A 12,052-nucleotide genomic window follows, 5' to 3' on the forward strand; every position below is an offset into this window, starting at 1 on the left:
GAGGCCTCGGGGTCAGTTTCCAGCTGCACATCAAGCAAATATAGTAGCACCTGCCTGTCATCCCAGCGCTCAGGAGGGGAAAGAGAGAAGGTCAGAAGTTCAAGAAAGGTCAAGGTCATGCTCAACTACTTAGTGAGATTCAAGCCACCCCCGGGTTCCTTGAGACTATGCTTCTAAAAAAAAAAAAAAATCCCCCAAAAAACCAGCAGGTGTTCTCTCCTGTATTAGAGATGCCCCTGGACATGGAGGTCTGTTGGGCCTAGACACCTGCATGCCTTGCTGAGCAGCGGCTGCTGCATCCTGGGATGACTCAGGACTCAGACTTCCGCCCTGGATCTGTGGCCCCCTGGTAGCTAGACTTCATGGCCGGCCGTGTTGGGAAGGGGCAGGACAGTGTCAGTGAGTGGAGCTCATAGCATCTGCCTTTCTGGGGACAGAGGGGCACGCCACCCTCACCCGCCACCCCACCCCCACCCCCGTGTCCATATCTCCCAAATATCTAGCATCTTTTCTTCCTACCAAGGAGCTATTAGGATTCCTGTCCTACTCAGCTTGGATTCTATAGTAAGAAGGGGATATGTGTGATGGGGTGGAGGGAACCTGTCCGAGAGTCCACACATGGGACCAGGGTGTGTGCCCTGGCTCCTAGGACAGGGCCAATTTCTGTTTAAAGTCACTCACCTGGGGTGCTGCATTTTCCCTGCAGGGCTGACTTACAGCTAATGGACCTTAGCCGAAGTGACCTGTGGTGGATTCGTTTGTTGTCTGTTTGCTCGGAGCTGAGTCACAGGCACTGCCACCAGGCTGTGACTTGGACAGCTGTCAGCAGGTTGTCCAGGCACACGTTCCAAGCGGACACATTCACCTGGCCTTCTGGCTCACTAAATTAATTATGTGATTATTGCCGAAACCCTAATACCCTGGGCCCTGGAGCCCTGGATCCAGGAGCTTACCCTCACATTGCCTAAGGTCCTCAGTGTGTCGGCTCTGAGGAGATGCCCTAGGTTCAGGAACCAAAACAGGGTGGAAGTTTACATCCCTCCCTTTCAAAGGAGCCAGACACGGGCTGGCCACAGTAAGAGTGCAGCCATGGAAACACCAGAGGCTCTTTCTCTACCTGTCTAGAAAGTGGAGCGTCCACTTAGGGTCCAAGAGGACCGCAGATACTTGGCAGCCACATGTACATTCCAGCCAGGAGGAAGAGAAGAGAACACGGAAGTGTCCCTGGGACATCCTGATGGCCAGGCTTAGTCACACAACCGTACTTAGCTGCAAATCACCTCCTGAGACGCTCCACACTACGCTTGAGTGTCCAAGCAAGCGTAGCTCCCTAGATCTGCATTGGCTTTTTTGCGATCTATAAGAATTCTGCTTAGGCTGGGGCTCCTGAAGTGTCCGTGTGATTTATGTTGGGCTAGCCACTCACATCCCTGGGTGTTCATTTCCCATCTCTCCAGCTAGCTGCATCAGCAGATCGCATAGGTCACCAAAGAGGGCCATCTCGAGCTCAGCTGCCCTTGTCCTCACCCAAGATAGGATTCGATTCTGCTGTTCCACACTTCCACACACGGGCTGTTGGTTTGGGGCATTCCATGCTCTGGATGTCCCAAGGGCAAAGGGGACTCATGGGAGGGATAGGTAGGAAGGCTGTGAGCAGAGTCTGCCTCCTCCTTTGTCCACACAGCCCCTGACCCCTGACGTCATGAGGCCTGAGCCTGAACTGGGATATTTTTGGAAGCAAAATCAGTGACTCAACAGAAATAACCACTGCTTTTCTTTAGGCGTTAGCAAGAGGGGTGGCCTTAGACCAGCATTTTCTATGGAGAGAAAAACACACGTGCCTCTCCCTGGCTGCTAACAGCAGCTCAAACTTGATGGGCTGAGTGTCCCACAAGCACCAAGCCGGGCTAGTGGGCCCTGATTACAGGGTCAGGAGCGAGGAGGTGATGGGCAGGCCCCTGGGAACCTGGCGGCTTGCAGACACGGGTGCTAGTTCCCCATCTTGTGCCTCTATGAACCCCTGTCCCTCCGGGCCACCCACTTGATCCTTTACCACCCCCCACCCCCCCCAGCCTGCAGCTGTGCCCTCGGAGGGGAAGTAACACAGCCTCGCAGTCTCAAGAAGCCTTACCCACAAGCCCCATTCCACTCCTGAAGAAAGGAAAAGGCAGCCCGCCCCCACATGGCCTCTGCCCCACAGTGGGACCTGATGCCAAAATCACACCTTGTTTTTCTAATGTAGGAAGCAGCTGGCCCCCGGGGATCTGGTGGCAGGCAGTGGTTAGGACGCTAGCCAGGGTACTTTGTGTCGGGGGCTCTCCAGCTTTGGCAACCTCCATGGTGTTCTCTTCCTTATCAAGGACCTAGGGCAGACAAGGTCTGCTTCTCACAGAGAGTCCCTGTCCTGCTCTGTGATGCCTCACGGGCCTGGGGTGGTGGCAGTAGTCGGAACAGGCCTGGGGAAGGGGACCCCATGCTTGAGTGTTCTGAGTATCTGGGGATTCCTCACATTGCCCTTCTTGGGCCTTCTGGACTGGAGTCAGGTGTCTCAAAGGGTTATTTGTTAATTAATTTATTTATGTATATATGTATGTGTGTGTCTGTGAGTTTATGTGCACCACATGCAGGCAGGAGCCCCCAGAGGCCGGAAGAGGGAGTCAGATCCCCTGGAACTGGAGTTACAGGTGGTTTTGAGCCACCACGTGGGTGCTACGAACCAAACCCAGGTTCTCTGCAAGAGCAGTCAACACTCGGAACTGCCGGGCCAGCTCATGGATAGCATTCCTCAGGCACCATCCACCGTGGTTTCTTAGGGTTTTTTTTTTTTTTTTTTTTAATTTATTTTCTCTTTCTCCCTCTGTACATACAAACAGAGTCATATGAATCTGACTTTATCCTTGTCTATGTCCTCATGAAGGGCTGGGAAGCACTGTCTTCCACTAAGGTAAAGCTCTTGAGACTGGCAAATCTCCGAAGCCACATCTTCATTGAGCTATTACAGACACTTCAATAAAGGATTGGTCCTGGGTGAGCTCTCTCAGTTGCCAGATGAAGACAGTAGGAATGGGTAGCTGCTGAAAGTATGTCTACCAACTAAAGAACTGAGAGCGTCTCTACCATGAAAACTGGCAGAAGGCTTGGGGCGTGGCTCGGTTGATAAAGTACTTGCCTAGCATGCACAAGGCCCTGGGTACAGTGCCCAGCACCATAAAACCAGATGCGGTGATGCATTCCAACACTTGGGGGAGGGGAATCAGTTCAAGGCCATCCTTAGCGACATCCCGAGTTTGAGGCTAGTCTGGGCAAGAGACTATCTTAAATTGTCAACAAGGAATTTACCTTCTCTATAGATAAGAGAAGCAGGATTATACTAATTAGAGAGGTTACAGGGTTGGAGGGCAGTCTATAAAGGGAGGAGCTCTTTGCTTCCTGCTACTGGGTTAGTGGTTCTGGGATTTATATGTAAATAAGGCATGATGGCAAGCACGTTGAAGTCTGAGTCAAGATTTCAATATCCATTCCGAATATAAAAATTGTGGGTTTTCCCCTGAGCTGTTACCCAATTCACGTCCCCCTTTCTCTGATTTCTCCCAGCCTCATCCAGTTCTTGTAATTAGATTTGGGCTATGTTGGGGTTTTTATTCCTCATGGTTGTCGATAGAGTACTTGGCTCTGGCAGGGCCAGTCCCCTGACTCTGAGACCAGTTCCCAATCATTTATAAGTATTGTGAGAGTCACCTGAGTTAATTTGGGGTCAGATCCTGGTTTGCTCTCTCCCCACAGGGCCAGCAGGAGATATCATGCTGATCCTAACCCTGAAGTCGCTCTTACATACCCCCTGGCTGGCCTCAAACTTGCCATGTAACTGAGGCTGGCTTTGAACAATCCCCTTGGGGTTACTTTTCTTCAAAGATTAAGGCAAAGGGAACCTTGTTTTGGTTTGTTTGGTGTGTGTGTGTGTGTATGTGTGTGTGTGTGTGTGTGTGTGTGCGCGCGCATGCGCACGCGCCAGAGGACACATGTAGAGGTCAGAGAACAACTTTACCCACCAAGCCCCGTTCCCCTAGAACCCCAGTGCTGGGATTATAGACGTATGCCGCCATGCATGGCTTTTTAATGTGGGTGCTGGGGACCCAGACTGACTCCTCACGATGGCACAGCGAGCGCTTTACTCTGAGTCGTCTCCCAGCCCTCCTGGTGTCCTGTTTCCTACAAACCAGGAGGGCACTCTGGTCTGGCCTTGCCTTGGCCTCTGGTCTTCACCATAGGCCCTTCTGTAGTCAAAACCCTATGTCCATAGTCTTCTAAGAAGTTTGGGAGTCCTGCCCGAGGCCCAGGGACTGCCGCCTCCCACCAGGCATCGTTGGTCCTGCCTGCCCAGGCCAGAGAACTCAGAAGTACTGGCTAGGAACCAGTGTTCCTCCCAAGTCCTTGGCAACCCCTCAGTGGACAGGTGTGAGCATGGCTGCTCTCAGGGTCAGGTACTGCCACTTCATGTCCATCATCAGGTATTTCTATAGAGGCTGGGGGAGAGCCTTCACACGGTGGATCTGGCCCCAGATCCTGTTAAGGGAGCTCACCCTTCCCCAGTGAGGAATTCGGTCCTTGGCGATAAGGGCAAAAACTCTAATTAGTGCTCACCTGTAGCCTCTAGCTGTTGCTTAAAGAGACCCAGCCTGGGTCAGAAGTAGTTCATGGTCTATGCAGAGATAGGCATTGTCATAATCTAGTCTAAGTGACCACCTGAGGGTGGCCGGCCTCCTTCATGATTTTTCTGGAGATGATTTTTCCCAGCGCTAAGTGAGTTTTGCCGAAGCTGAGATTTGCAGGTTTCTAGTTAGAAGAACTTGCTGCCTGAGCAGGTATGGGTGGTGGTCACTGTTCAAGGGGGAAGATACTGCTTCCGGAAAAGAGGAAGGGACAAGCAGGTTCACACAAGCAGAAGGCAGCAGGGTGGCTTTAACTCTGTGGTCCCAGATCAGAGGCCGGCTTCCTCTTCTGTGCTCTTATTCCTGTGACCCCAGTATTTCCTAAGTAAGCTTGTCAGTCGTACTGATGTTAAAGCTTGCTATTTCCCGTTCTTCCTTCAATCCTACCACAATCACCCCCACCAGATCCCAGGTGGCACCAGGAAGCTGGCAGTGTGGGGGCTAGAGGAGGTGACATGAAAACCAAGCCCTAGGCCACCCTCTGCTCCCCCACCCCTCGGCCCAGGTTCGCCACCCCTCTGGTTGAGACGGCACTGAACGCACTTTGCAATGATGGTGCCCCCCAGCATGGTGTGGGCAGGGCTGCAAGGGAAGAGAGAGGCAATTTCACGGTCTTCCTGCCCCTCACCCACCCACCCACCTGCCCCCTCCCATGGCCCCCGGCAGTGTCAGCTGCCTAGAATGACCTAGACTGGTAGAAACAGACCAGCTTTCCCGGAATTCCAAGGAGATAAGAAGCAGGACATGGCCTGGAGACATGAGTTGCAGCCCTTTTTTTTACTGCAGAGTGTTGTCCCAAGAGGGCTGCACACATTATCGCTGCCAGTTACCGCCTGGGGGTCCGGCTGGGCTGCATGGTTGTGGCCACAGGTATAGATAGGCCTTCTACCTCCCCGTCACTCAGATGACCACCATTCTGCTGACTACCGTGAGCCTAAGGCTTGTCCCTGTATGGAGTGTGTATCCAGAGACGTGCCCTCGAGGTCAGTGTACCATGGACACCTTATAGGTTGGGACCATGGTCTACACTGTGCTCACAGCAGCACAAGTGGCCAGCCACCCTGAGAGGGCACAATTTCCGGGGGAGTCCCTGAAAGCAGAGCTGCTTCTGGGTACATCCCCAAGGCTCTCCATGTGACAAAGTCAACTATCTCCAGATGCTGGGGCTCAAGAGGACATGTGGTTCCTTTCAAGAGAGCAAGTGTGTGTGTGTGTGTGTGTGTGTGTGTGTGTGTGTGTGTGTGTGTGTGTTGGAGACCAGAGACAAGAGGCGGTTGTGAGCTACCTGTTGTGGGTGGTTGGAACTGAATTCAAGTCCTCTGGAAGACAGTACATGCTCATAACCACTGAGGCATCTCTTCAGCTCCCTCCTACACACACACACACACACACACACACACACACACACACACACACACACAACTTTTTTTTTTTAATCTTTGGTTTTTCAAGACAGGGTTTTTCTGTGTGACAGTTCTGACTGTCCTGGAACTCTCTCTCTCTCTCTGTAGACCTGACTGGCCTCAAACTTCTGTTTTTCTTTTTAAATAGAGATTGTATTCATGTGTGGGTGCCCACTGATATGAGAAGAGGGTATCACAACCTCTAGAGCTGGAGTTACAGGTGGTTGTGAGCCAGGACATGGGCGCTGGGAACTGATCGGGTCCTCTGCAAGAACAGCAAGTGTTCTTAACCATGGGGCCGTCTCTCCAGCCCTCAGTTTCCTTTTCTTTTTCCTGAAGTGTTTGGAGCACATAAGAACTTGCATCGCATCTGAGAAATAACTCACAGTAGGGAAGACCTGTACCCTTGCCGCCCTGAGGGCATCCCAGAAGGATGGTGTCCTGTATACACCCTGGGGCCTCCATCCCAAAACACACCAGCTCTAGCCTGTCTTGAATTTCCAAGTATACCATCTCACTGCCGTGTTTTTATATCATTTATAATGATTTCAGCATAAACACCCATTACTAAAGGTAGTTTCTAGAGATTTCTTTTTTTTTTTTTTTTTTTTTTTGGTTTTTTGAGACAAAGTTTCTCTGTGTAGCTTTGCGCCTTTCCTGGAACTCACTCTGTAGCCCAAGCTGGCTTCGAACTCACAGAGATCCACCTGGCTCTGCCTCCCAAGTGCTGGGATTAAAGGTGTGCGCCACCACCTCCCGGCTGGAGATTTCTTTTAAGATTTATTTTGTTATTTATGTGTATGCCGGTGTTTTGGTATGTATGTAACTGTGTGGGGGTAACTGAGAAAGCCAGAAAAGGATCTCAGAAACCCTATAGTGGGTTACTGACCATTGTAAGCCACCTAACAGGAGCACTGGGGACTGAACTTGGGTTCCGTAGAAGAACATCAAATACTTATAACCGCTGATCCATCTCTCTAACCCCAGGATTTTTATTTCTGAAAACCTGATAAACATTGTTACTATAGTCTGTGGGAAAACCTGGGCTCTGAGGCTAATCCATACAGTGGACATGCAAATAGGAAGTATCTCATTTTACGGGACCCTAGAGAGGATGGTGGAACTTGTTCAGGGTGCCTGGCCTGTTTCTGAAGTCAGGGTGACATGAGCCATGGGATGGGTCATGGCAGATTCTCCGGGTGAGGAAACTTAGACCTGGGGGCTGCTGGCCCTCCAGCTGCACAGGACTCATCCAGGAAGAAGGCAGGCCTGTCGATGAGCCGTGCCTGACCCTGGAACCACCATCAGTTCAGTACTGATGGGCATCTGACACCAAGGACACAGAAGGCTTGCAAAGGGCAGAGGCCACCACACAGCATGTCAACAAGGTATATAAGGCCCAGGCCCAGACGGGCCTCATTCAGTTCCAGCCTTTGAGGGGCGCGGCCACCGTCTGACCCACTGAGAGAGACAGTCGTCCCCTCCTTCCTGTGGCTTGTGCAGCCCATGCCTCCAGGATGCTCTCCATCCTAGCAGCCTTCCAGGACAGGGCCTGGAAATCTGTCAGCCCACGGAGGCTCCAGAGCACAGGACAGTGGAGGACCAAGAGCTGCTGTGGGGCCTTCCTCTGCAGTCAGAACTACCACTCCTGTGGCTTTCAGGATGTTTGGTGGCAGCTGCTGGGACCTCCTCACTCCCTCACTAAGATGTGTCAGCAGAGTGCCTGCTGGGGCCTGGGGCAAGAGGGAGCCGAGGCCAGGCACTACAAGGCATCGTTCTGCGGTCCCACTTGGAAGGCATGCATGCCCTTGGCAAGTTCCTGCCTCAGATCCCAGGGTTTTCTTCCCAGAAATGAGTGGTAGAGCTGAGAGCTTTGTGCTGCAGCTGGAATCGGCCGGTGTCACTTGGCCAGGGGTCCATGCTGAAGCGCCACAATCGCCATAGCAGATGTAGCCCGATCCTCTCCTCTTCCTCCCGCAGTACTGATCTCTCCCCGCTTTCTCACTGCAGGAAGTTCTACTACATCACTCTGCTGCGAGACCCAGTATCCCGCTACCTGAGCGAGTGGCGACATGTACAGCGTGGTGCCACATGGAAGACCTCACTGCACATGTGCGACGGGCGCACGCCAACCCCAGAAGAGCTGCCGCCCTGCTACGAGGGCACAGACTGGTCAGGCTGCACGCTGCAGGAGTTCATGGATTGCCCCTACAACCTGGCCAACAACCGGCAGGTGCGCATGCTGGCCGACCTCAGCCTGGTGGGCTGCTACAACCTGTCCTTCATCCCCGAGAGCAAGCGGGCCCAGCTGCTGCTGGAGAGCGCCAAGAAGAACCTGCGCGGCATGGCCTTCTTCGGCCTCACCGAGTTCCAGCGCAAGACGCAGTACCTCTTTGAGCGGACGTTCAACCTCAAGTTCATCCGGCCCTTCATGCAGTACAACAGCACCCGGGCGGGCGGTGTGGAGGTGGACGAGGACACTATCCGGCACATCGAGGAGCTCAACGACCTGGACATGCAGCTGTATGACTATGCCAAGGACCTCTTCCAGCAGCGATACCAGTACAAGAGACAGCTGGAGCGCAGGGAACAGCGCCTACGCAATCGCGAAGAGCGCCTCCTGCATCGCTCCAAGGAGGCGCTGCCGCGGGAGGACCCGGAAGAGCCCGGCCGCGTGCCCACCGAGGACTACATGAGCCATATCATCGAGAAGTGGTAGTGGTGGCAGGGGCAGAGAGTGATGGGCAAGATTTCATGGGGCCAGCAGTTCTTGGTGATTGGCGTCGAGGGGAGCGTGCTGGTAGATCACCCTAGACCTTTGATGGGCGAGGTGGGACCTTTGGGACAGGTGGCCTCCCTGCTCTCCTGGCCCCCATGTCACACTTAAAACTGAAGATTTGAAAAAGACTCTCGAGGGGACGTGTCTGCCCAGCCAGGAGCCCCACACCTACTATGCACGCACTGGCTCCAATGACCAGCCCCTCTAGGAACATATGACTAGCTCCTAATAGTTCATCTAAAGCTCCTTGGCCTCTGGGGACCCTAATAACCCAGAATCTCGGGGAGCCTGTTCCCTGAGAACACAAGCGAATCTCTGTGGCGTCCTCAGACCTGGAGTTCCCCCCCCCTCCTTACCCATCACAGCTGCTTTCAAGGTCAGGGTCAGCCCCAGCCATGGCAGAGAAGAGTCCACGTCTGGCACCTGGCTGCTGCACTCTCTGGGCCATGATCAAAATCCACAGTCCATCCTGGCTTTGAGGAGCCAGGCCCAGGCAGGAAAGGGATGGACACCAAGAGTCTCCCACACACACACACCAGTCCCTGTGCTTTCTGATCCCCCACTGCCCCCAGCCCTGTCACTGGGACATTTATACAAGGGCTCATGTGCCACTGTTCCCACCATACCAGCAAGTCTTCAGTCCCATGCATAAAAGCGTCCCTTGGCTGGGTTACAGGGCCACACCAACCTGAGCTGATACTGAATGGCCAGGGTGGGGACTTCCCCATCCTCAGCTAAGGTTGGAAGGAACAGCTCTGAATGTCCTTTCTGGGGCCTGGATGCACAACCCTCCCCGCCCTGGCTCTCGCTCTCTGCATCTTTCCGACCCTTCAAAGTCTGACCAAGCTATCTCCAGCAGCCCTGTGGGCCAGCCAGTGTCCCTACTAGAAGCCATGTCGCGTATCTGTTTTTAAGCACTTGCCCAGTGCCCCATCCCTTGTGTTCTCTAGGAGGCCCTGGTGGGCCCACTACTTACTTAGTGGAGGTGTCATGACTTTTTCAGCCCATTTGCATGCAGACAAGGGTTGTGAGCTGACCCTGAGGCAGGACAGGGCCTACTCGCTGTCTCCGTCTCGCTCAGCACTCAGGCTAAGAAGGGGTGGGTTACCGCAGACAGGAGTAGGGGCCATATGTAGCATAGCAATATTCCAGATGTTGACAGGTGTAGCCGCTGCCCCAGAGCAATGGCTTCGTCTTCACATGTGGGTGGTTATAGGGTCTACACTCAGGCACCAGGCACTTGACCTTGGGGTCCACAGGCAAGATGAGTTCTGATAGGCACCATCCGGCCCCATCCAGGGCCACCTTCATGGTGAATGATCACACTGGGTAGCAAGATGAGTTAGGCGGTCAGGACCACTGTGAAAGGGATTGGCTTAGACACTCGGTTTAGAGCAGTTATACTTCTGAGAGGAGCTTGGCATATTTGGGGAGCCCTGGGGTCTTTCACAGGTCGTGTTGGTTGTTGCCAGCTTCTGTCAGGAAGTACCCCATCTCCACATGGCCCCCCCCTCACCACTTCCTGTGTATGTGACCCAAACATGGATCTGTTCTATACATACTAGAATATGTTTTAACTTACGCCCCGCCATCCTGACTCACGGAAGCACGGGTCACTTCTCTATCTCTGCTGCGTTTGAAAAATAGTCCCTCCCATCTCAGGCCAGCGCCAGGCTGAGGAATCCTCAGTCCCTTGACTGTCCACCCCTGCCTAAGGCTCAGGCCACCAGCTTTGGGGCACAGCTTCCTGGTACTCAGCATCTCAGAATAGGGTGCTTCCCCGTCCCTCCAGCTCCAAGGACTCTGCCTACCCCTGGGGCTGAGAGGCCATGCAAAGGCAGCAAGCTAATAACTCAGTCCCGAGGCACCCTGCAGCCCTGCAGACACCCCCTCTTGGAGTGAGCGGGAAGCGGGGACCACAGAACTGTCCAGGCACCGCGTCTGAACTGGAACTGTTCCACTTGAACCCGGGAGCTTTAAAGCTTTATTTATTTATAGCTTCTTATTAAAAAATAAAAAGTGTTGAGAAGGAATCTTTTTGGTTATTCATACAGAGCAATGAATTGACGGCGGAAAAGCAACTGGTTGTCTTCTAATTGTCTTTGTCTAGGTGGAGAATGAACATTAGCAGATGAAATAAACCCTGAAAAGGTCCCCGTGTGCTGTGGTCTGTGCTAATCCCCTCCAGGCATGGCAAATGCCAGCATCCTAGGAGGTTAGCAGGGGTGCAGGTGACCCGGCCCAAAGAGGGTGCTGGTAAAAACAAACCACAAAGTGTAGAAACATCATTTATCACAGCATGTAGGCAGGTGGGGGGGGGAGCTGTCACCAACAACAATGTCAGTACCATCTGTCGTGACTTCCTCTGCTCGGTGTTAACTTGGAAATGTTTCAAATGGCAAAGGGAACGATGGCCCAGATACAGATGGCAGAGTATTTGTCTCACATGATGCAGGAAGCCTGGGTTTGATTCCCAGCACTCAGGAGGTGGAGGCAGGAGAATCTATCCAAGGTCATCCTTGGTGACAGCAAGTCGGAAGTCAATGGTGTAAAACCCTGTGTCAATAAAACTAAGCTTACTCTTTGTTATAAGAAAGCACAAGTTAATAGAAAAGACTTCAGGGGCTGGCAAGATGGCTCAGTGGTTGAGAGCCCTGGTTGTTCTTCCAAAGGACCTAGGTTCAATTCCCAGCATGGACATGGCAACTCAAAACTGTCTGTGATTCCAGTTCCAGGGTATCTGACACACAGATATACATACAGGAAGACCACCAATGTACATTTTTTAAAAAATGGGGGGTTTTTAGAAAAAAAAAATTTTTTTTAATTTTTTAAATCTTTTTAAAGAAAAGATTTCATGTGGAAGGAGCGAGAACTGTTCTCAGAGACCATCAGCTCCATGTTTCTTCCTTATCTGTTGCGGGTAACTCAACACCATGACTGAGTTACAAAGAACAAAGGTTTGCCAGGCGTGGTGACACGTGTCGGCAATCTAGCAAAAAGAAACAGCATTTGCTGTTGGCTCAGTTTTGATCCACATTAGCGGGGCTGCTTGTGGCAGCCTTGCTGGCAGAGCCCTTTCTGCCTGAGGCAGGCTGCCCCCGGTGGTGAGAGAGACAGGTGAGGCAAGCGTGAGGCCGTCCCATGTCCTCGTGGAAGCA

General features: G+C 52.7%; 1 protein-coding gene across 1 annotated transcript in view; it reads left to right on the top strand.

The window, feature by feature from the left end:
- Hs6st1 (heparan sulfate 6-O-sulfotransferase 1) overlaps positions 1 to 11,045 on the top strand; it is a 42,620-nt gene extending 31,575 nt beyond the window's left edge. The window contains exon 2 of the mRNA XM_006987276.4: positions 8,123 to 11,045. Coding sequence (XP_006987338.2) covers positions 8,123 to 8,831 — 709 coding nt within the window. The 3' untranslated portion in view covers positions 8,832 to 11,045. The remainder of the gene's footprint in view (positions 1 to 8,122) is intronic.
- The last annotated feature ends 1,007 nt before the right edge of the window (positions 11,046 to 12,052 follow it).

Source organism: Peromyscus maniculatus, chromosome 21 (assembly GCF_049852395.1).
Source record: "Peromyscus maniculatus bairdii isolate BWxNUB_F1_BW_parent chromosome 21, HU_Pman_BW_mat_3.1, whole genome shotgun sequence".
Classification (NCBI taxonomy): domain Eukaryota; kingdom Metazoa; phylum Chordata; class Mammalia; order Rodentia; family Cricetidae; genus Peromyscus; species Peromyscus maniculatus.